Source organism: Cherax quadricarinatus, chromosome 76, assembly GCF_038502225.1.
Source record: "Cherax quadricarinatus isolate ZL_2023a chromosome 76, ASM3850222v1, whole genome shotgun sequence".
Classification (NCBI taxonomy): domain Eukaryota; kingdom Metazoa; phylum Arthropoda; class Malacostraca; order Decapoda; family Parastacidae; genus Cherax; species Cherax quadricarinatus.
In genome coordinates, this window is record NC_091367.1 from 2,551,974 (window position 1) to 2,577,864 (window position 25,891).

The 25,891-nt window shown below is 38.0% G+C and overlaps 1 protein-coding gene across 5 annotated transcripts in view; it reads left to right on the forward strand.

Annotated features, from left to right (window-relative positions):
• Positions 1–22,444, forward strand: part of Als2 (Amyotrophic lateral sclerosis 2) — a 64,639-nt gene extending 42,195 nt beyond the window's left edge. For 4 of the 5 annotated variants that reach the window (XM_053798331.2, XM_070101131.1, XM_070101132.1 and 1 more), the window contains 10 exons: positions 1,013–1,122; positions 2,124–2,329; positions 7,488–7,596; positions 9,845–10,003; positions 11,246–11,365; positions 11,507–11,619; positions 12,554–12,727; positions 13,528–13,699; positions 15,827–16,009; positions 16,503–22,444. In XM_053798331.2, the coding sequence (XP_053654306.2) occupies positions 1,013–1,122; positions 2,124–2,329; positions 7,488–7,596; positions 9,845–10,003; positions 11,246–11,365; positions 11,507–11,619; positions 12,554–12,727; positions 13,528–13,699; positions 15,827–16,009; positions 16,503–16,550 (1,394 nt within the window). In that variant the 3' untranslated portion in view covers positions 16,551–22,444. Of the gene's footprint in view, positions 1–1,012; positions 1,123–2,123; positions 2,330–7,487; positions 7,597–9,844; positions 10,004–11,245; positions 11,366–11,506; positions 11,620–12,553; positions 12,728–13,527; positions 13,700–15,826; positions 16,010–16,502 lie in introns of those variants that run through there. The other variant, XR_011394132.1, reaches the window with a different exon arrangement.
• The last annotated feature ends 3,447 nt before the right edge of the window (positions 22,445–25,891 follow it).

Genomic DNA, 25,891 nt, shown 5'->3' on the forward strand with positions numbered 1-25,891 from the left:
CCTTCTGGCAAGACAGTGATGGAGTGAATGATGGTGAAAGTTTTTCTTTTTTGGGCCACCCTGCCTTGGTGGGAATCGGCCAGTGTGATAATAAAAAAAAAATAAAAAAAAAGAACTAGAAAGAAAATAGAAGAAAACTTAAAGGGGTGTGTATATATATGCTTGTACATGTAAGTGTAGTGTGACCTAAGTGTAAGTAGAAGTAGCAAGACGTACCTGAAATCTTGCATGTTTGAGACAGAAAAAAGGACACCAGCAATCCTACCATCATGTAAAACGATTACAGGCTTTCGTTTTACACTCACTTGGCAGGACGGTAGTACCTCCCTGGGCGGTTGCTGTCTACCAGCCTACTACCTAGGGATAATAATGTTTTAGAAAAATACTGATATTATATCAGTCTCTATATTTACAATGGCTAGAATCTTGTATGTATTGATTGCTGAGTCAGTCATCATTGAGAGAGGAAGTTAATCACTTCCTAACATACATTAGCTTCTAGAAGAAAGGTATGTTGTACATCACTCTGGTATTTGAATACTGAAAAACATTTTATTGAAAGGTTAATTTTTATTTTTTATGCCACCTCATGGGAGGTTTCTTGATACTGGTGAGGGGCTCTTGATGAAAGGAATTGTACCTGCCCTTTCATACCTTGGGTCAAACACAATTACCTCCCATTCCCCAGGCACTGTATGACCCCTGCAAGTTTAGCACTCCCTTCTCAATACACTAATAATAAAAATGAAATGTAATAAAATATCTGTGATGAAAGTATTTTCTTTCTTTTTGGGGTTTTTCTTTCTTTTTGGGTCACCCTGCCTTGGTGGGAAACAGCTGACATGTTAAAAAAAAATCTATGTACTGTACTGCATTAAATCTATGTACTGTGCTGTATGTTGTTTTTACAACAATTACTGGAACATGGCAGTTTTCAGGAACATCTACTGAGCTGTACATTATTTTACTGTATACCATCAATTACATTTAAAAATAATGAAGTCTCTTCCAGGTGAGAAGTATATGGGAATGTGGCAGAATAACAATCGTCATGGACCAGGTATGGTTGTCACTATGAATGGTGTGTACTACGAAGGAAATTTTTACCAAAACAAACTAACGGTGAGTATATCAATTTTCTTTATTTAATAAATGTTATATTAGTAATTGAAGGTGTGAGCAAGGTATTTTGGTATACACACAATGTGAACATCATGGTAAAAACTTTGATTTGTGAACCTGAAACTGAATATGGTAGTCTTTTATTTTACTTGCATATTAAGAGTATTTCCAAATTATTATTCTCTAAAGGCATTAATTTGTAAATATAGTATTTGTAATAACTATATACTAATTACTTTTTTAATACATAACTATTAATTCTCCATAGGGAAGTGGAACAGAATTCTTCCTCCGTAAGGGGTAACTAGCCCCTTGCCAGGAGCAAGGGGCTAGTTACCCCTTCTCCTGTATATACTACTAATTGTTAAAGGAGACACTCTCTTTTTTCCTTTTGGGTCACCCCACCTCAGTGGGATATGGCCGGTGTGTTGAAAGAAAGGAGAAGAAACTATTTTTAATCTTAGGACAGAGGATGAAAACGTTTTTAAATTCTCATATTCCAAGTGATGGCTGCACTGCTGTACTTATAGTACGTACATTTGTAACGAGATTTTTTACTAGTTTTTTTTTTAACATGCTGGCTGTCTCCCACTAAGGCAGGGTGACCCAAAAAGAAACATTTGAACCATCATTCACACTATCACTGTCTTGCCAGAGACATATCTGTGCACCTATGGCAAGACAGTGGTAGTGTGAATGATGATGAACGTGTTTCTTTTTTGAATCACCGTGCCCTGGTGGGAGACGGCCAGCATATTAAAAAAAAATTACATGGAATGTGTGCACAAAGTCTAAAGATAGTTTTAAGCTATGATTAGGTATAGATTGTTGAATTTTAAGGCATAGTTGTACACTTTGATTCTCTCACTCTTGTACACACACAAAGCAAAGGACCCTTGTTGAATGTAGTAAATATAACTCAAGATAACAGTCAAGCTTAATTATTTTATCACCATTATTTATTAAAACTAAGAGTCATGGAAATTTAATTTGATTTATAGGGTTATGGGCTTATGATGTTTGAAGATAAGACGTATTATGAGGGAGAACTTGGCATTGGTGGAAGTTTCGCTGGTAAAGGGAGTCTTCATTATCCCAGCGGAGACACCATTGAAGGTACCTTCACTGGCAACTGGGAAGATGGTATCAAGATAAATGGTATGCTGCAGAAAGGTGTTGGCTCTCCTGATGACGAAAACATACCCAAGTTAGTTTGAAACTTCATTTTTTTTTTTTTTAATGAGCAGACAGGCAAATGTTCCTCATCTTACTTTCTTTTGCTTTGTAATTTCACCAACCAAATCAGAAATATTACAAAGGGCTTAGTACTTATTTTTTAACACATTTGCTGTCTCCAACTGAGGTAGGGTGACCCTCCAAAAAAAAAAAAACTTTTTTACCATCATTGTCTTTCCAGAGGTGGGCTAGTACTATAGTTCTAATTTGAAAATATCCCCACCCCTCCATCAGAGTGCAGGCACTGTACTTCACACCTCCAGGACTCAAGTCTGGCTAACTGGTTTCCCAAAATTCCTTCATAAATGTTATTTCACTCACATTCCAAAAGCATGTCAAGTCATAAAAAACCACTTGCCTCCTTTCAGTCCTGTCTAACATGCTCACATATGCTGGATGTCCACAAAACCTCCTTTACCTTCTCCCTTCAACCTTTTCTAGGATGACCCTACCCTGCTTTTTAAAAAATAATAATAATATTTTTTTTCAACACAGTAGCTGTATCCCACAAAAGGTAGGATAACCTAAAAAAAAAAAAAGTTTTTCTTTTTAAATTTAGTAATTTATGCAGGAGAAGGGGTTACTAGCCCCTTGCTCCCAGCATTTTAGTTGCTTCATATGACACACATGGCTTATGGAGGAAGAATTCTTTTTCACTTCCCCATAATAATAATAATAATAATAATAATAATAATAATAATCCTAGGTAGTAGGTTGATAGACAGCAACTGCCCAGGGAGGTACTACCATTCTGCCAAGTGAGTGTAAAACTGAAGCCTGTAATTGTTTTACATGATGGTAGGATTGCTGGTGTCTTTTTTTTTTTTGTCCCATACACATGCAAGATTTCAGGTACATCTTGCTACTTCTACTTACACTTAGGTCACACTACACATACATGTACAAGCATATATATACACACCCCTCTGGGTTTTCTTCTATTTTCTTAATAGTTCTTGTTCTTGTTTATTTCCTCTTATCTCCATGGGGAAGTGGAACAGAATTCTTCCTCCGTAAGCTATGCGTGTTGTAAGAGGCGACTAAAATGCCAAGAGCAAGGGGCTAGTAACCCCTTCTCCTGTATATATTACTAAATGTGAAAGGAGAAACTTTTGTTTTTTCTTTTGGGCCACCCCGCCTCGGTGGGATACGGCCAGTGTGTTGAAAGAAGAAAGAATAATAATAATAGAATTGATGAGGGGAAAAGGGTGAGTGGTGCACTTAGGAGTCTGTGGAGACAAAGAACTTTATCCTTGGAGGCAAAGAGGGGAATGTATGAGAGTATAGTTTTACCAACGCTCTTATATGGGTGTGAAGCATGGGTGATGAATGTTGCAGCGAGGAGAAGGCTGGAGGCAGTGGAGATGTCATGTCTGAGGGCAATGTGTGGTGTGAATATAATGCAGAGAATTCGTAGTTTGGAAGTTAGGAGGAGGTGCGGGATTACCAAAACTGTTGTCCAGAGGGCTGAGGAAGGGTTGTTGAGGTGGTTCGGACATGTAGAGAGAATGGAGTGAAACAGAATGAATTCAAGAGTGTATCAGTCTGTAGTGGAAGGAAGGCGGGGTAGGGGTCGGCCTAGGAAAGGTTGGAGAGAGGGGGTAAAGGAGGTTTTGTGTGCGAGGCGCTTGGACTTCCAGCAGGCATGCGTGAGGGTGTTTGATAGGAGTGAATGGAGACAAATGGTTTTTAATACTTGACGTGCTGTTGGAGTGTGAGCAAAGTAACATTTATGAAGGGGTTCAGGGAAACCGGCAGGCCGGACTTGAGTCCTGGAGATGGGAAGTACAGTGCCTGCACTCTGAAGGAGGGGTGTTAATGTTGCAGTTTAAAAACTGTAGTGTAAAGCACCCTTCTGGCAAGACAGTGATGGAGTGAATGATGGTGAAAGTTTTTCTTTTTCGGGCCACCCTGCCTTGGTGGGAATCGGCCAGTGTGATAATAATAAAAAAAAAAAAATAATAATAATAATAATAATAATCCTAGATAGTAGGTTGATAGACAGCAACTGCCCAGGGAGGTACTACCATTCTGTCAAGTGAGTGTAAAATGAAAGCCTGTAATTTTTTTACATGATGGTAGGATTCCTGGTGTCTTTTTTCTGTCTCATAAACATGCAAGATTTCAAGTAGGTCTTGCTAGTTCTATTTGCATTAAGGTCACATTATACATGCATGTACTAGCATGTATATACAGACCCTTCTGGATTTTCTTCTATTTTACTTACTAGTTGTTGTTCTTGTTTATTTCCACTCGTCTCCATGGGGAAGTGGAACAGAATTCTTCCTCCATAAGCCATGCATGTCATAAGAGTCGACTAAAATGCTAGGAGCAAGGGGCTAGTAACCCCTTCTCCTGTATGCATTACTAAAGTTAAAAAGAGAAACTTTTGTTCTTCTTTTTGGGCCACCCTGCCTCAGTGGGATACAGCCGGTTTATTGAAAGAATAATAATAATAGTGATAATAAAAACAGTGATTATGTGTGGGTGAGGTGAAAGTGTTGAATGATGATGAAAGTATTTTCTTTTTGGGGATTTTCTTTCTTTCTTGGGTCACCCTGCCTCGGTGGGAGACGGCTGACTTGTTAAAAAAAAAAAAAAAAAATAATAATAGCAATAATAATAATGACAGTGATCATCCAGACTTGAGTCCTGGATCTTGGAAGTGGGAATGGTAGTGTCTGCACTTGGAAGTAGAGGGTGAGGATGTTGTAGCTAGAGAATAATCTGAGCTGTAATATTGGCACCTTTCTGGTAAGAGTCATTGAATGAATTATAGTGAATGTCATTTCTTCCTTGGATCACCCTGCCTGGGAAATATGAATTGTAATGTAAGTGCCCTTCTGGCAAAACATGATTTTATAAATGATGGTAAAAGTGCTTCCTCCTCTTTATTTTTTTTTTGGAGGGGTCACCCTACCTTGGCTTTTAAAAACTCAAGCTAGTTATAGATTAATAATAAAAAAAGAGATCAGGGTACAATAACTCTTTAACACAGTACAGTGGACCCCCGCATAACGATGGCATCACATAGCGATTAATCCGCATACCGCTTGCTTTAATCGCAAAAATTTTGCCTCACATACCGCTTAAAAACCCGCTTACCGATTTTCGTCCGAGACGCGTCCAGTGTGCGGCCTGAGCCACGCTCACATGTTCCGCCGGTGGCATTGTTTACCAGCCAGCCTCCGCGGTAACATCCAAGCATACAATCGGAATATTTCGTATTATTACAGTGTTTTCGGTGCTTTTTCTGGAAAATAAGTGACCATGGGCCCCAAGAAAGCTTCTAGTGCCAACCCTACAGCAATAAGGGTGAGAATTACAATAGAGATGAAGAAAAAGATCATTGATAAGTATGAAAGTGGAGTGCATGTCTCCGAGCTGGCCAGGTTGTATAATAAACCCCAATCAACCATCGCTACTATTGGTGGTACAGCTGCTGCTGCTGCTGCACTGTCAGCTGCTGCTGCTGCTGCACTGTCAGCTGCTGCTGCTGCTGTAGCACCGTTGTTGGTGTGGCTTATTGAGAATACCAAGAAACAATTAACCCCAGAGGATTTGCCACCCAGGATAACCCAAAAAAGTCAGTGTCATCGAAGACTGTCTAACTTATTTCCATTGGGGTCCTTAATCTTGTCTCCCAGGATGCAACCCACACAAGTCGACTAACACCCAGGTGAACAGGGAAAAATGCCTGGAACTAGTGCTCATATTGGTGAATTTAAAGCCAGCAAAGGTTGGTTTGAGAGATTTAAGAATCGTAGTGGCATACACAGTGTGATAAGGCCTGTTCTGGAAGAAAATGCCAAACAGGACCTACAGTACTCAGGAGGAAAAGGCACTCCCAGGACACAGTGTCTCATCAGTCATTGCTGCATCTTCAATAAAGGTAAGTGTCATTTATTCTTCATTTAGTAGACTAGTACATGCACAATATATATTGTGCATGTACTACTCTACTATTGTGCATGTATCCTTCTCTTTGTGTGTGGGAAAATGTATATTTCATGTGGTAAAAATTTTTTTTTCATACTTTTGGGCGTCTTGCACGGATTAATTTGATTTCCATTATTTCTTATGGGGAAAATTCATTCGCATACCGATTATTTCGCATAACAATTACCCCTCTTGCACGGATTAAAATCGTTAACCGGGGGTCCACTGTATTTTATTGAACATACTGTTTTTGTTTTCTAATATCTCAACTACCATCTTCCACCCAGGCAGGGTGACCCTAAGAAGGAAACATGTTAACCATCATTCATTTATTCACTGTCTTGCCATAAATGTACTGATGTCACAATTCGAATTACCTTCCAACTGCAACATCCGTACGCCTCCTTCAGAGTTCAGACACTACCCTTTCTACCTTCAGGACTCAAGTCTGGTTACCCCATTTCCCCAAATTCCTTCATAAATGTTACCTTACTCAAACTCAAATACTCAGTTGTTAAGACTAATAATGTCAGGCATAATTTTTTATTCTGAATAGGGTCTTTTGTGAAAATGTTTTAAATGGAATAGTGTAAGAACATTAATTTAATTGGTGGGAGATGGTTAGTGTGTTAAAAATAAGTTCTGAATAATTGTAATTCTGGATAATTGACATTCTCATTGAGGTAGATGCGATAATAAAACAATTATGAGGTTAGAAGAGAATTGCATTTGAAATGCAATACATAGACTGAGCCATTGGATATTTATTTCTTGTATGGTGTCTTTTGTGACCTTCAAGGAATAGTTTTAAATAGAGGTTAGAATTACAGTTTACCTCCATGGGAAAGTGGAAAAGAATGTTTTCCCTGTAAGCCATGCAGGGAGACGGTTGTATGTTTAAAAAAAATAAATTACAGTTTAGTCATGTAAATCTAGTGCACACAAAAGAATGTATAAAGAGCCTATATGTTTAGAGTTTTAATGATTTAAGTAGGAAAAGTTGCATTCAGAGGAAGAAATTAAAATACAGTAATATAATTTCCACTGCTTTTTACTTAAACCTATCAGTTTTTTGTGGATTTTTTAACATTATATACTAAAGCATCTGGCAGTTTCATGCTATTTGCATCCTGCATGTTATTGCTGTACTGTATATTGCATTCATTTATCATGGATTTTGTATGGCTTAGGTCATTTGGCAAGTTCAGTGTAAGTGCTGATCAAAAGTGGATGGCAATTGTGCGTCAGTGCAAGGATCAGCTGGGCATTTCTACTGGAATTGAGGTGTCTACAGCCAAAGTAAGTTTGGGTTTATATCAGCTTTGCTGATTGTCTCTCATTTATCCTGTTTGTTGTGTAGCAAAGGCATTGTTGAATTTTTGCATTAATTTCTCTATTTTATGAATGAAATGATGTTCACTTGATCATAGAATGGGAAGTAAACAAGGGCTAAAATAAGGGATCAGTGGATTTCTCTTGAGGTTACTTATGTGGAAAATACTAAGAATAAATAACACTAGAGGAGTGCCATAGTAGACCTACTGGTTTATGCTTGGCACATCGTGTTTACACCCAAATGTTCTTACTTGCACATCTAACCGGTTTTTAAAAATCACCCCAGAGTATTTTCTTGCTGATGCTTCCTGACAGTTTGTTCCACTCATCAAAAATTCTACTGCCAAGCCAACACTTTTTACATCATTTCTGAATCTTAATTTTTTTTTCAACACATCAGCTGCTTCCCAGCGAGGCATGGTGACCCAAAAAGAAAGAAAAAACTTTCATTATCATCATTCAACACTTTCACCATCACTCATACATAATCACTGGCTTCGCAGAGGTACTCAGATACAACAGTTTAGACGTTCCTTCAAACTGCCAGTATCCCAAACCCCTCCTTTAAAGCGCAGGCATTGTACTTCCCATTTCCAGGACTCAAGTCCGGCCTTACCAGTTTCCCTGAATCCCTTTACAAAATATTACCCTGCTCATACTCCAACAGCTCGTCAGGTCCCAAAAATTATTCATCTCCATTCACTCCTATCTAGCATGCTCACGCACACTTACTGGAAGTCGAAGCCCCTCGCCCACCAAACCTTATTTACCTCCCTCCCCCCAATCTTTTCGGGGACAGCCCCTACCCCACTTTCCTTCTTCAATAGATTTATACGCTCTCCAAGTCATTCTACTTCGTTCCATTCTCTCTAAATGACCAAACCACCTCAACAGCCCCTCTTCAGCCCTCTGACTAATACTTTTAGCAACTCCATACCTCCTCCTAATTTCCACACTACAAATTCTCTGCATAATATTTACACCACACATTGCCCTTAGACACGACATCTCCACTGCCTCCAGCCACCTCCTTGCTGCAGCATTTACAATCCATGCTTCACACCCATATAAGAGTGTTGGTACCACTATACTTTCATACATTCCCTTCTTTGCCTCCATGGATAACATTCTTTGCTTCCACAGATACGTACCTCAATGCACCACTCACCTTTTCTTCTTCATCATTTCTGCAGTTTACCTCATCCTTCATAAACCCATCTGCTTACACATCAACTCCCAAATACCTGAAAACATTCACTCCTTCCATACTCCCTCCCTGCAATGTGATATCCAATTTTTCTTTGTCTAACTCGTTTGATACCCTCATCACCTTACTCTTATCTATATTCACTTTCAACTTTCTACCTTTACATACACTCTTAATTTGTTCATTTTAAATATATTGTTGCAAGTTTTGTCTTGGTTGAATACTCTCACTACCTTATCTATTTATCATTCATACACTTCATTCATGTTTCCCTCACTATATGCATCTTTATAATATAAGTCCAGTGCTCTTCAGCAGTTATTATTGGAAAGATTTTTAATATAGGAGATTAACATTGTTATCCTTGTTTAAATGTTTTGTAGTGCATTTATGTCCCTTCTGTAATACTGTACAGTTTTCTTGCTTGTTTTTCAAACTCTACTCACTCTTTTTATTTACCAGTATGTTTTTTTATGTGATCTACATGCACAACTTTTTTAATCAATAGGATTCTAGGTTTCAAAGCTAGAAATTTAAAGTAAAAATGTTCCACGGCAATTTTAACAATTTATTTTTTAGTTGACACCTTAAATAACCTGGCCAATACTGGTCCCCAAGTTTTGTAAAAGATGATGATAAGTTAGAGAGGTTACAGAGAAGGGCAGCAAAATTTGTATCTTTAAGAAAGAACTGTATGCAGAAAGATTTAAAACACTTAACCTGTTTTCACCTATAAAACTGACACTGCAGATTCAAGGTGATAAAATAACACAAAATAATAGAATAAACTCTAGTAACTGCGCTTCTCTGAAAAGGCAGTGATTATGTGTGAATGATGGTGAAAGCTTTTTGAAATGTCATTGCTTTCTATCTGGAAGATCGTGTTGTGTTATCCATCTAATACATTGCCTGTATGTACATACAGTACTCTGTACTGTGTATGATGTTTACAAAAAATATTGTGTCAACAATAACCATTACAAAGATTTTTTGTTGCACTGGCAGGTGTGGGAAATATTAGCCACCAGGTTGGAGACAGAGAAGCAGGCAGCTCTGCGTCACAGTGCTCAGCTAGATGTGTTGGATGGCATCGATCGCATACCTGAAAGAAAAGGCGAACTCACATATCGATACTTCATGGAAATTCACTTTTATTTAGGCAAGGTAATAAAATATTAGCTTGTTATATAATTAACTCTTTGTAGCTAGAGGAGCAGAGCCATTCTCATGGTCCCCTTTGTCTTGCAATAATTAATTCATATTCTAAATTTTTAATGATTGTAGCACTTATCTATGCTTTAATCCATTCCTTTCCATTATTCCACTACTATGAAAATATGTGGGTGACTGTAAACCCGTTACTGTCTGTGTAAGTGTACCACATATTCCTTTGGTACTTGTGAGGAGTCCCAATTCTTTCTGTCCCAGGCTCTCATCAGATATAGGAATACTGTATTGAGAATTATCTTGGTTGCTTAAATTTAAAAACCATCAGCTTGTATTATTGGCAGTAAGATGGTTACTTGTTATAAGATTTAGAAAACCATCAACTTGTCTTAGAAACAGTAAGAGAGCTCAATTTGTATCTTGGATATTAGCCTTGGTAGGCTTGTTTTCCATTAGTAGTATGTATTTTATGCATATACAGATTATCATCATGCACAGACAAACCACTCATAGCTCACGCTTATGTAGCGCATTTTTTTAATAGAATGCTGTTCATATTTTTTTTATACACTAGGCATCTCCCACTGAGGTAGGGTGACCCGAAAAAAAAGAAACACTTTCACCATTACTGAGTTCATTGCCGCCTTGCCAGAGGCATGCCAACATTACAGCTCAGATATCCCTCCAAATAGCAATATTCCTGTCAGAGTGCATGTACTGTACTTTCCACCTCTGGGACTCAAGTTCTGTTAATTGGTTTCCCCGAATCCCTTCATATTTATATTCTGCAATGTTAGAATGCGGCTTTTACCTGTTATCAAGCTTTTATATGCATTTGAAAGTGAAAAACGGCTGTGTTTCAATTTACAACAATTTTTGCTTTACACCAATAGCCCAGAACCAAACCTGCTGTATAAGTGGGGCCCTTCTGTACTTTATAAAGCAACATTGTGGGTGAAACATCATATAATGAAGGTTTTTTCTGCTAAGAATGTCTTTGAAATTACCACTTGTCATCGTACACCATTATCTACCAAATTTGGAGGTGTCTAGAAAGTAACCCGGTATTTTATGTATCATGATTTTTCAGGAATGTAAATTTTGTTATAAGTTTTACTGTAATTTAATAATTGCTGTTATTTAGCCATTTTATTTAAGGAATTACTGTACTAATGTGCAGGTGTATTATTTGTTCCTACTGATTTGAAGAGATTACAAAAGGTTTATTTTTTTCCAAAGGCATTTGGAAGTCGGTTGCATCCTTTAGGACAGCTGTTGCAGTTGTTGGTTGATGCCTTCAGAGCTACCTATGGTGGAGTTGTAGCTCACCCGCGCCTTCTGCCATATGCTGTGCAAGAGGTTTGTTAATTCAGGTGTAAATTTGCTGTTTGCTTAGAGTTTTTTGTATTACAGATACCATTGTAATGTACTTCTTGAGTGGCACACATCGCTCTTCTTATTCTGAATTTATGTATAGTGTTAAAAATTTTTGGTTCACAGGTGCGTTCCTTCACCTCAAGATTATACCAATTGGTACGGGTGTTATTTCCAGATTTACCAAGAGAGGATGAAAATGTTTTGTTGGAGCCAGATATGGAAGACCAAGAAGAAATGTGAGTTACACATTGTATTGTATGTGATGAAGCTGGAATGAGGTTATTCTGTTGTATATTACATTACAGGCAGCCTTCACTTTACAACATTAGCCCAGAACCTAACCTGCTGTATAAGTGGGGCACCCTGTATTTTCTGTATGTTGTAGCTTTATCATTGGTACTGAAAGATATTCTGCCCACACATTGAGCCTTGTCAAGTCATGCAAGAAGTGATGGGCCATTATATACAGGTGAAGAAGTGATGTCAGGTGTCATCAGTGGGTGTGATCTCAGCGCAAGACGGTGCTACCTGAAGGATATTAATGGATGTCAAAATCACCTGTAGGGTTTTCCCATGCTAGTTGAGTTTAGCTAATGGGTTGATAGTATTAAATCTACATATCTTGATTCTGTTCTGTAATGTTGGACTGCTGTATGATTGCTGATTGAAAATATCTTTGGTTTTCCTTAACCCTTTTATGATGAATGGTTTTGAAAACCGACAAGTTGAAGATGAGACACTTATGCAGCATATAGGAATCTTTATTTAGGAAACGTTTTGCCACACAGTGGCTTCATCAGTCCATCAGCTCTATGCTGTACATTCTACAAGATTGATGGACTGAACACATCGACTCCAGGCTGAGGGACTGATTACCTCAAACTACTCCTCTCCTTACACCCTTCTGCTTTGTATTGGACTGATGAAGCCACTGTGTGGCGAAACGTTTCCTAAATAAAAATTCCCATATGCTGCATAAGTGTCTCAATCTTGAACCCTTTTATATATTAGTCAGTGTGTGCCATTGTCCATTTATCCTCCAGTTTACCTTACTTGGGTGAAATTACAAAATTGGTCTACAGTTGATGGTTTAGTATTAGAGCTAATAACTGTATCCACTGCAGCACATAACCACTGGAAAAGAGATGAGTACTTGCATAATCATTACAGAGTGGTGACCCCAGCCTTCGTGATTCATCCCTGGCTGCTTCCCCATGTATATTCTCCACTGTCTACACTGTATGTCCTCCACCACCAGCCTAAGGATGAGGAGTATTGGAGGAGGCTGCTCAAGTGGAACAAACAGCCAGACACTGCTCTCATGACATTTTTAGGAGTTGATGTGTGAGTAAAACTCTGCTTTAAATTTTGATATTGTTTTATGAACTCTGATTTAAATTTTTATATTGATTTTATAGTTACAGTTTATATCAGTGACATGTAATGTTTATAAAGAATCAATAGAGGTTTTGGCGGGAATACTTATTTGTTTATAAATGGAGGGGGTAAAGGAGGTTTTGTGTGCGAGGGGCTTGGACTTCCAGCAGGCATGCGTGAGCGTGTTTGATAGGAGTGAATGGAAACAAATGGTTTTTAATACTTGACGTGCTGCTGGAGTGTGAGCAAAGTAACATTTATGAAGGGGTTCAGGGAAACCGGCAGGCCGGACTTGAGTCCTGGAGATGGGAAGTACAGTGCCTGCACTCTGAAGGAGGGGTGTTAATGTTGCAGTTTAAAAACTGTAGTGTAAAGCACCCTTCTGGCAAGACAGTGATGGAGTGAATGATGGTGAAAGTTTTTCTTTTTCGGGCCACCCTACCTTGGTGGGAATCGGCCAGTGTGATAATAAAATAAAATAAATAAAAATAGAAATAATATAGAAATAAATTGCATTGTGTGTTATAATAATTATTTTTTATAAGCATTATTATTATGTGTGAATGATGGTAAAAGTGTTACTTTCTTTTTTGAGTCACCTTGCCTCTGTGGGAGACGGCCGGCATGTTGAAAAAAAAAAGATTATGTTAAACACTTAATGAACGCTTGATCTTCTCCCTAATCAGGCTTATACCTTGGTGTCTGAAAGATTGTATATTGTTCAGTACCGTCAATATAAAATCAGAAACTGTTTCTTTTTGCTGCAGTAAGTTTTGGTTGCCGGAAGGAGCCACCATTATGGAGTGTAGCCGCACATTGGGCATGGTAAAAGACCAACATTTTACAGAAGCTATTGAAACACTTCAGATGCTGTCAACATCATTTAGTCCACGGGATAAGTTAAAACTCATTCATCGTACCTTCCAGCAAGTTAGCAAGGTAAGCAAGTTGGTTAATTACAAGAACAGATAATTAAGAAAAAAGCTGTATCATTTGGTTTGCAATATAGCAGTCAAGTACATAATTTTTTTAAAAAAGCTGTGCTTTACGTATTCTTGCTTTCATTGTTTACTCAAATTACTTGTTTAGAAACTTGTACATTTACACTTCCTTGGGTCCCTGATATTCACAAACCTAATTAAATGTGAGATTTGAAAAATTGTCATCTCAACTCCAGGGGCAGTTTGTTTGAGGCACTGTAGATGGTAATAGCAAATTTAGTATTGTAACCATGACAGAAAATGACTTAAAAGGTATAGTTTTCTTTTTTACACAACCATCTGTCTCCCACCAAAGTAGTGTGACCCTACAAAAGAAAGAAACACTTTCACCTTCATTCATGCAGAATCACTGTCTTTGCAGAGGTATGCAGATGTAACAGTTCAGATGTCACTCCAAACAGCAAATATCCCAAACCCCTCCTTTAAAGTGCAGGCATTGTATTTTCCACTTCCAGGACTCAAGTTCAGCTAATCAGTTTCCTTGAATCCCTTCACAGAACATTACCCTGCTGACACTCCAACAGCATGTTGAGTGACAAAAACCATTCATCTCCATTCATTCCTATCTAACACTCACATATGCCTGCTCTATGTCCATGCCCCTTGCACACAAATCTTCTTTTACCCCATCCCTCCATCCATTCTTAGGACAACCCCTACCCCTCCTCCCCTCCACTACAGATTTATGCACCCTCTAAGTCATCTTATTTTGCTCCATCCTCTCTAAATGACCATACCACCTCAACAACCACTCCTCAGCCCTCAGTATAATACTTTTAGTAACTCCACACCTCTTAATTTTGACACTGAATTCTCTGCATATATTTACACCACACATTGCCCATAGACACAACATCTCCACTGCCTCCAGCATCCTTCTCACTGCAGCATATATAGCCCATGCTTCACACTTATATAAGAGTGTTGGTGGCACTATACTCTCACACATTACCTTCTTTGCCTCCATGGACAATGTTCTGTCTCCACAGATACCTCAGTGTACCACCCACCTTTTTTTCTTCATCAGTTCTATGGTTTACCTCATCCTTCATAAACCCATCCACCGACAAGTGTACTCCCAAATTTTTTTTTTTCAACATGTTGGCTGTCTCCCACTGAGGCAGGGTGACCCAAAAAGAAAGAAAATCCCCAAAAGAAAATACTGTCATCATCATTCAACATTTTCACCTCACTCGCACATAATCACTGTCTTTGCAGAGGTGCCCAGATACAGCAGTTTAGAAGCTTATATAAAGAGATATAACATACCAGTCCAAACTGCCAATATCCCAAACCCCTCCTTTAAAGTGCAGGCATTGTACTTCTCATTTCCAGTACTCAAGTCCGGCTATATAAAAATAACCAGTTTCTCTGAATCCCTTCACTAAATATTACCTTGCTCAAACTCCAACAGCTTGTCAGGTCCCAAATGCCATTTGTCTCCATTCACTCCTATCTAACATGCTCACACATGCTTGCTGGAAGTCCAAGCCCTTCACCCACAAAACCTCCTTTACCCCCTCCAACCTTTTTGAGGACAACCCCTACCCCGCCTTCCTTTCCCTACAGATTTGTATGCTCTCCAAGTCATTCTACTTTAATCCATTCTCTCTAAATGAGCAAACCACCTCAATAACCCCTCTTCAACCCTCTGACTAATACTCCCAGATATCTAAACATATTCTCTTCTTCCATACTCCCTCCCTCCAATGTGATATCCAATTTTTCTTTACCTAGCTCGTTTGATACCCTCATCACCTTACCCTTATCTATGTTCACTTTCAGTTTTCTTCCTTTACACACCCTCGCAAACTCATCCACTAACCTTTGCAACTTCTCCCAAAAGCACAGTGTCATCAGCAAAAAAGTGACTGTGTCGACTCCCATTTTGCATTTGATTTCTTATAATTTAATCCTACCCCTCTTCCCAACACCATAAATAATCTTTTAGGGATTATTTGCCAAGGCTCATGTATTGAGTTTACCCTTACTATCTTCAGTACTTCATTTAAACATCAGCTGTTACTAATCACTTTTATTTTAACATTATCTTTGCTCTCCTCAGGCTGTGATGAACAAGCTGGGTAACGATTACTTGTGGAGTATGGATGACCTCTTCCCGGTTTTCCAGTATGTTGTGGTGAGGTCCCGCATACAGCATCTGGGAGCTGAGATTCAACTAGTGGATGATTTGCTAGATCCCCACATGCAGCATGGAGAGTTGGGCATAATGTTCACAACCTTAAGAGTAAGTCATTCAGGAATTTTATGCAATTGGTACATTTATAGAAAGACAATTAGGAAAAGAGTGATGGTGAATGTATTTCCTTTTTTGGGCCACCCTGCTCTGATGGGAAATGGCAAATGTTTAAACTAAAATGGGTAATAAAGATGTAAGTCATCGTACAATGCATATTTTTTTCCTCCAACAAACCGACCATATCCTACCGAGGCAGGGTGGCCTAAAAAGAAAAACGAAAGTTTCTCTTTTTGAATTTAGTAATGTATACAGGAGAAAATGTTACTAGCCCCCTTGCTCCCGGCATTTTAGTAGCCTCTTGTAACACGCATGGCTTATGGAGGAAGAGTTCTGTTCCACTTTTCCCATGGAGAGTTTACTACTCATAGCTTGTTACTGTGTGTGCTGAAGGTATAGATAAATAGCTTATATATTGATAAATTTATTTTTATATCCTTTATAATATTCATGTAGTTTTCATTTCTTCTTTTTTTTTTCATAGGCATGCTACTACCAGATCCAGAATGAGAAACTCAATCACATGGTATGATGAAACTATTTTTTGGCCTTTTATGATAAATTTTCACCGGTTGTTGGAAAGAACTGTAAATTATCTCCACCACAGTGCCCTCCAGTTTATTTTTGTTACTGCCTACTATATCAGTCCTTGAACAGATGTTCAAGAACATGAGTCTCTGTACTCAAGATAAAGATATTCTTCAGCTCTTGTGTCATGTCAGTATGTTGTTTATGTTAAGGCAGTCAAGAGTTCATTCTTGTCAGTATTAAATGGAAGAGTTATACAGTAGGACCTTATTTATCTGAATATCAGTAAGCTGAAATCTCCAGTCAAATGTAAAATGTCACTAGTGCCAGTTCATGCTCTAACCCTGAAAAGCTTTCATTATCCAAAACTGACATCCTTTAACAGTTTTCAAACAGCCAGAATATAGTCAGACATCGTATCTTGTCAAGCTTTGCATAGAGTATGCTTTAATAATGAGTGATTGCTTATTGGCAGTATTATTCTGTACCTTGTCTGTGTGTTGGCAGTTGTGATAAAACAGCAGAAGGGGAATTTTTTTTATAGAAAACTTTAGTGGATTTCCTGGGAAGTGTTGAAATATTAGCTCTTTTTCTAAGTTGGGTACCTGGGTGAAGTTGAAATATTAGCTCTTTTTCTAAGTTGGGTACCTGAGTGAAATTCCACAAATATTTTGCTAAATAGACACTTCATTTCTACCCAGACACGATATAAATTACTTACATTTTTTTTTTTTCAATATCCCACTGAGGCAGGTAACCTAAAAAGAAAAACAAAAGTTTGGTCAGACAGCATGCCTCTGTCAATTAGACATATCATATTTTCTGTAACTTCTTGGAAGTGCCAGTACTGATATAGAAAGTGTTAAGAGACAGACAAGCAGTAATAATGATTCAAGTAGTGGGACTCAGTAAGGTTACCATAACAACTCCAATATGCCCTAAGTCTCAACCATTTCAGATAAGTAAGATCCTACTGTTTGGTCAAAATGGTGATATTATCTACGACTTAAAAGTTTAAATGCAGATTAGTTCGTGTTGGGAATGTTTTGAGTACACATCAGAATCTTGCCCTAATATGTTACAAGTGTATAATATATTTAGCATGAAATCAAACCTATTAGAAAGAGATATTGTAAATTAATATATCTGACCAATTTTTTTTTCTATTATAGCACACTAACTTTGGTACAAACATATTGCTGTATAAACTTCTTTATATCTCGAGCTTAGACAGTCACTGTTGGTTCTTAGCGAGAGTGTTTACTAAATAAACCTAGTACCCTATAATATGAGGCAGATTCCTATAATGTATGAAGTGTGAGATTGAAACATGAATCCTATGTGTGCAATATGATTAAAACCAAAATCATGTGTGTGAGGATTAGGAAGGAAACCTTCATCCTGTATGAGGAATAGGACTTTAATCAGCATTATATATTGTAATGTGTGAGGTGTAGGCTTGAAACTGTCATACAATGTGTGAGGTGTAGGACTGAAACTAACATATCATAATAGATGAGGTGCAGAAATCAGAGGCAGAGCTGATTCCATTTTTTTTTTTTTTTTTTTACATGACACTGGTTGTTTCCCACCAAGGTCTGATGTGGTAACAAGAAAGCTGGAATCATTTCTGCACTCTTGATTGTTGCACCTCAAACATTATGCTATGTTAGTTTAATTTTTACACTTTGCATGTTATGTAATGGTGGTTTCTTTCTTTTTTTGTGTGTGTGTGTTGATAAATGACTCCAGGTACCTCAGGCACTGTTGAGTGAGTCGTGTTGTAGACGCTGATATTAATATCGTTTTGCGCTATTAAACAGTACTATACTGTACTGTAGTAGTAGCTTCAGGCAAATGGAACATCCTTCACAGAGATGTGCAGGATAACTTTAATTTTGACAGAAAATATGTTGTAGTTAAATTGTGCACATTTAAAATGTGAGAGTTCACCAAATGACTATTTTCAGTTTATTGCAGTGATGCCGTGCTTTTCAGCCAGAATAAACAAACAATCCAGATTCTTTTTATAGTACTTTATAATTTTTTCTTGATAATTATGAGAATTAACATATGTAGATTTAAAATTTTGCCCCAAATCTCTCTTATGTTATATGCATTGGTAGTACTGTACAATATAGATTAATCTTACGTAACTTATCTAAGGTCTGCCTAATTTTAGTTATCATTGTTCTACATATATAGCACCTGTTTTTCCGTGTTCCATGTTTTCTTTGTCTTTCAATTGAGCCATTGTTCCACCCACAGGTGGCTATCACCAGCAGGTGGAACATAATGAGCAGTGGCTCAACTTGAAGCCAATGAAAATGTGGAACACTGAGAAAAAGTGCTGTATATGCAGGGGCCTTCCTGTATATTAATTTTGTAACGTTCTCATTTTTCTTTTTTGCTCAGTCTGAGAAAATAATCATTGCCAAATAATCAAGTCATTGCTCTTTGGCTAAAGCATGGCAGTAATGTACAGTTCAAATTTAGGCAGGGCCCTTCCATCCAGTCTCCCTGTTTCTTTTATCAGTTGCTTGTTGACATTTATGTGATAATACATTTAAACATGCAACTTTCCATACATTTTTAAAGTAGTGTGCATGCTTTGGTGAATGTATTTTTTTATAGTATTTCATTTATTACACTTGTACCTCAATAAATGTAATCAATTCCTGAAGTAACTTATTGTTTTGGCTGATGGGTCTTAAGCAATATGAAGAGCAGATTCACATTTTCTTTTGCCAGCAAAGTGGGGTACTATTCATGTTTACTCATGACAAACTTGGTCAGTATGCAAACATTCTCTTCTGTTTTTGATATGAGATTATATCTTGACACTTGAACTTAAGTGGCAATGTGAACAAGCTGTTTAAAGAGAGTTCACCATCGTCACTGTGTATTATAGAAGTGTCATATTGACATGTAAGTGTATTAATATTATAGTGATGCTGTTTATTTGCTTACAGGGTATATACAACATTTGTTGTATTCATTTTTAAATCAAGTTTATATGATATCTTACCAAGAAACTATTTGAAAATAAATTGATCTAACCTGAATGATGCAGTATTCTGGCTGCAGTCATGTGATGTATGAATTCAAGAACATCGGCTATCTCCTGAATTTTATGTTGATGAGGTAGCCACTTGGTGCACATAAAAAGGACAGATGTCTTTCTCAGAAAATTATGTTGACATTACCTGTGTTGTGCATATTGTGATAACTGTTAATGATAATATCCATTTTTTTTTTTTATATGTTGATTTGTGTGACATACTCTGTATTGGGTTATGGAACCTTTTGGATGTTTTCATGTAGGAATGATCAGTGTGTAGTGTTCACTCATTCTGTTTCTCAAAGCTATGTTAAATCTTCATCTGTTCATTTTCCTATGTACAGTATACAGTAAACCCCTGCTTAATGAGCATAGACATAATTTGAAAAAATGACCCAAAGAAGCCTAGGGCATTTCCCTGCACTTCACAACCTCCCTCTCTCATACAATGAGCAGTTTCCAGGCTGCTGATTGCCCTCTTTCACCCCCTCCCCCCATTTCCCCTCTTCTGCTCATAAAATAAACAGATAAATTTTTTAAATACCAGTCCATTATTTATCACTGGTAGTTATAGGTCTTCCCAGATAGGTTTGAATAAGCTATTTCTTGAAAAATGATGTGGTGATACTGACAAGATGTGGAAAAAGACACTTAGGTACAGTTCAGGACTGTACGTAAGTGTCTGTTTCCACAAGCTGTTTCCTACATTAGCAATCAACACAGTGTTTCCATATCCTCTGCATCATCAGTTAAAATGTGAGGAAATGGGATATTTATTTACAGTATAAATTCCTTAAAGACTAGAGTTATGGGTTCTAATCACATCTGGGAGAGGAATTATGCCTATGACAGTGTTATACTATATTCTGTACCTCCATTTTTTCCCCCTCCCTCCCTTCCCTTCCCTTGTTTTATCATCACATAAAATTCTTGTGAATATAAATTGCAAAATTCCAGAAAAGTATAAAAAGAATGACCAAAATATAAAAAAAGTAATCAGGAAACATTGCTTTGTATATTTGTTATTGTTTCATTGAAAGGATGACAGCCCAGGGAGCTGTGATGGTGTAAGGGCCATCACAACCCTTTAATTCATCAGTAATAAAGCAAAGTGATGTATTTTAAATATGTTTCTTATTATTTTTTCACAATCATTGTGTAATGCACTCATGAATTGAACCAATCTCTAGCAAGTATATTTTGTTGAAATTTCAACATAGAAAAAGCTAATAGGAATCAGATATGAAAAATTATTGTCCTAGTCCCCATTTCAACTTAAAGCGTGGATTCTGTGGGAAAATGCAACTCGCTAAACATTTTCATTGTTTCCTATCTTGTTCAGTAAGTGGGAGGTTGACTGTATCATTTTCCTGTCTTTAGTATTATGTTAAAAAAGAGAAGGCATTCAACACTGACTAGGTAATGCATTGTCTATGTTGCCTTAGTTAAAAAATGATATAAACAAAAGAAGACCTTTTATTATTATAATATTTCACCTGCAAGAGGATTTCTCAATCACATAAAGAATGCAAAACTTTGATATATTGTAGGTGCTCGTTGACTTACAATGGGGTTACATTCCAATGAACCTATCATAATATTGTAAGTCAAATATGAATACATGACATAAATAAGTAAATAATTACTGTCACTGAATGAGTAAATAATGAAATAATTACTGTAACTAAATACCTGTATTGAAAAGTAAATAAATGAATACAAGTTTATCCTCCTAGGTAGTAGGTTGGTAGACAGCAACCGCCCAGGGAGGTACTACCATCCTGCCACGTGAGTGTAAAACGAAAGCCTGTAATTGTTTTACATGATGGTAGGATTGCTGGTGTCCTTTTTTCTGTCTCATGAACATGCAAGATTTCAGGTATGTCTTGCTACTTCTACTTACACTTAGGTCACACTACACATACATGTACAAGCACATATATACACACCCCTCTGGGTTTTCTTCTATTTTCTTTCTAGTTCTTATTCTTGTTTATTTCCTCTTATCTCCATGGGGAAGTGGAACAGAATTCTTCCTCCGTAAGCTATGCGTGTTGTAAGAGGCAACTAAAATGCCGGGAGCAATGGGCTAGTAACCCCTTCTCCTGTATATATTACTAAATTTAAAATGAGAAACTTCTGTTTTTCTTTTTGGGCCACCCTGCCTCAGTGGGATACGGCCGGTGTGTTGAAAGAAAGAAAATTTATCCTATCAATAAGTGTGCAGTACTGTACAATACAGACTGTTCTTCACTATCGCATTATTGTAAAGTTGAAGTCATAAATCAAACCATTGTAAAGCAAGGAGCATCTGTATACAGTTATGCATTGCTAGGCAATTTCACTCTTGTATGAACATCATAGTGTGTACTTATACAAACCTAGATGGTATAGATTTGCTTGTAAGCAGATAATGCACCATGAATATTCCTCTCTGTTAATGAAAACCTTTCGGTGTTAGGGTCTGTGTTTTCAAACTTTTTAAGGAGCTTGTTGAGGTCTACAAAAGTTTCTGCTAAAAACTTCACTGTGAATTTTCTTTGGGGGTTTTCTTTTTCTTCTCCTGCAGGGGCCATGATGAACAAAACAACACGAGATTAAATCAACCACAAATGATGCTATCAAGAGACGCAGTAAACATGAGATGTATGAGGCTGCTGCCGGTATAACACAGCATACTGTTTTACAGTAAACCTTTTTTATAAGTACAAAGAATATACTCCAGAATAACAATAAAAAGTACTGTGTAGTAAATACATAAACCAGTGACATAGTTGTTTATTATCATTATCAAGTATTTACTGTACATGATTGTTTGTGCTATACTTTTATATGACTGGCAGTGCAGTAGGATTGTTTACACCACTGTCGTATATGTGGTCCGTCATTAATCGAAACATTGTCATGTGGTGCATGGCTGTATAGTGCTGAAAGGTAGACACATCAGATGTTGGTCAGAGGTGAGGTCAGGTATAGGTAAGGTGTCTGGCTACAGAGGTCAGGTAATGTTGGGTGAGGTCTGGCCTGAGGGGCCAGGTCTTATACTCTGTGCTTCCTGTATTGTTCCAAAATTATTTTTGCAATGGGCTTTTGTTATTGCAAAACAACACTGTAAGCACGAATTATCAGAACTTGGACACACTGTCCAGACCTTATTCAGTTACCTGACCTCTGTGGCTAGACACCTCATCTACAACTGACCTTATCTTTCAGCACATGTGTACACTCAGGCGTGCACGCATACACTCATGCACATGCAGACAAGCATGCACACACACAGTCAAACACTCAAACAAACATACTCACATTTTTAACACACTGGCCATCTCCCACTGAAGCAGGATAATCCAGAAAAGAAGAAACACTTTCACCATCATTCACTCCATCACTGTCTTGCCAGAGGTGTGCTGATACTCCAGTTCAGATGCCCTTCCAAGCTTACCTTGAGAGTGCAGGCAATGTACATCTCACTTTTAGGACTCAAATCTAGCTAAAAGGTTTCTCAGAATCCTTTCATAAATGTTACCATACTCAAACTCCAGCAGCATGTCAAGTCATAAAAACCACTTGCCTCCATTCACTCCCATCACACTCGCATACTTCTGTTAAATGTCCAAGCTCCCGCATACAAGACTTTACCCCCCCCCTTCCTACAACCTTTCCTAGGACATTTGCTACTCCTTCCTTCCGCTAGATTTATACATCCTTCAGGTCATATTTTGCTCCATCCTCTCTAAGTGTCTATTTTTTTTTATTTTATTAACACATTGGCCATTTCCCACCAAGGTAAGGTGACCCAAAAAAGAAAAACTTGCATCATCATTCACTCCATCACTGTCTTGCCAGAGGCATGCTTACACTACAGTTATAAAACTGCAACATTAACACCCCTCCTTCAGAGTGCCAGCACTGTACTTCCCATCTCCAGGAATCAAGTCCTGCCTGCCGGTTTCTCTGAATCCCTTCATAAATGTTACCTTGCTTACACTCCACCAGCATGTCAAGTCCTAAAAACCATTTGTCTCCATTCGCTCCTATCTAACACGCTTACGCATGCTTGCTGAAAGTCCAAGCCCTTCGCACACAAAACCTGCTTTATCCCCTCCCTCCAGCTTTTCCTAGGCCGACCCCTGCCCCATCTTACCTCCACTACAGATTTATACACACTCAAAGTCGTTCCAACTTCTCTACATGTCCAGACCAACTCAATAACCCCTCCTCAGTCCTCTGAATAAAGTTTTGGTAATCCCACACCTCCTCTTAATCTCCAAACTACAGATTCTCTGCATTATACTCACACCATACATTGCCCTCAGACATGACATCTCCACTGCCTCCAGCCTTCTCCTTGTTGCAACATTCACAACCCATGCCTCACACCATATAAGAGTGTTGGTATAACTATACTCTCATAGATTCCTCTCTTTGCTTTCATAGATAATGTTTTGTCTCCACAGACTCCTCAGTGCACCACTCGCCTTTTTCCCCCTCGTCAATTCTATGATTCACCTCATCCTTCATAGACCCATCTGCTGACACGTCCACTCCCAAATATCTGAACACACTCACCTCCTCATTACTCTCTCCCTCCAATTTGATATCCAATCTTCTGTTACCTAAGTTTTTTGTTATCCTCATCGCCTTACTCTTTCCTATATTCACTTTTAATTTCCTACTTTTACATACCCTACCAAACTCATCAACCAGCCTCTGAAACTTTTCTTCAGAATCTCCCAAAAGCACAGTGTCATCAGCAAAGAGCAACTGTGACAACTCCCACTTTGTGTTAGATTCTTTATCTTTTAACCCCACACCTCTTGCCAACACCTGAGCATTCACTTCTCTTTCAACTCCATCTATAAATATATTGAACAACCATGGTGACATCACACATCCCTGTCTAAGGCCTACTTTTACTGGGAAGTAATCTCCCTCTCACCTACATACTCTATCCTGAGCCTCACTATCCTCATAAAAACTTTTCACCGCTTTCAGTAATCTACCTCCTATTCCATACATTTTCAACATCTGCCACATTGCTCCCCTATCCACCCTATCATATGCCACAATAACCCCCTCCTCAGCCCCTTGTATAATACTTTTAGTAACCGCACACCATCACCACATCCTCCTCCTCCTCCTCATCTCCAAACTACAGATTCTCTGCATAATATTTATGCCACACATTGCCTGCAGACATGTCATCTTTGCCTCTGGCCTCCTCTTTGCTACAGTGTTCAAAACTTGTGCTTCACACCCATATAAAAGTGTTGGCACTATTATACTCTCATACATTCCTTTTTTGCCTCCGTGGTTAACGTTCTTTGTCCCCACAAACACCTTGATGCACCACCCACTTTTTTTTCTTTTGTCAGTTCTATGGTTCACCTAATGTTTCAGAGACCCATCCATCAACAAGTTCGTTCCCAAATATCTGAACACATTCACTTCCTCCATACTCCCTCCTTCCAATCTGGTATCCAATTTTTCGTTACCTAAATTTTTTGTTACTTTCGTCACATTTCTCTTTCCTATGCTCGCTTTTAATTTCCTTAAAGAATAAATGTTTTATTTCTTTTCAAAGGTTACAAATGTGTAATTACAATTTTGGTTTGCTAAGTACAAAGAAAGCCACTGTTGTGCTGGGGCATTTTGGACGGACTAATCCTAGTACATAATAACTGCTTAAATCTAGATAAGATAAGAGTGGTTAACTTTTTAATAAATCTTTATTTAATCTGAGTACTAATGCAAGGTAGTCAAGGTGGAGGTTTATAAGAATAATAATCTTGAAGTTGCACATAAAAACAATATTACAATTAATGGTTCAGACAGTAATATCTCATGGATTGGCAGATGTTTAATAGACTAGAGGTCATATAATATTTGGGAGAGTTGCTTCAGACTGATTAGAAGTTGTTTTGGTTGGTTTGGCTAGTATTGAGAGATGAGATGATCTTTAAGCATAGTTCTAAATTTATACGTAGTCAGGGATCCTGTCCCGGTTCAGGTAGTGAATTCCAGATCTTCGGGCCCTTCATGTACATTGCATTTTTGCAAAGTGTGAGACTGACACGAGGGATGTCGAAAAGTGCCTAGTGCCTTGTATTGTGACAGTGCCCTCCTGTACAACTTCTCTTCAGAATCTCCCAAAAGCAACATTTTTTTTTTTCAACAAGCTAGCCATATCCCACCAAGGCAGGGTGACCTAAAAAGAAAAACTAAAGTTTCTCTTTTTAAATTTAGTTATTTATACAGGAGAAGGGGTTACTAACCCTTGTTCT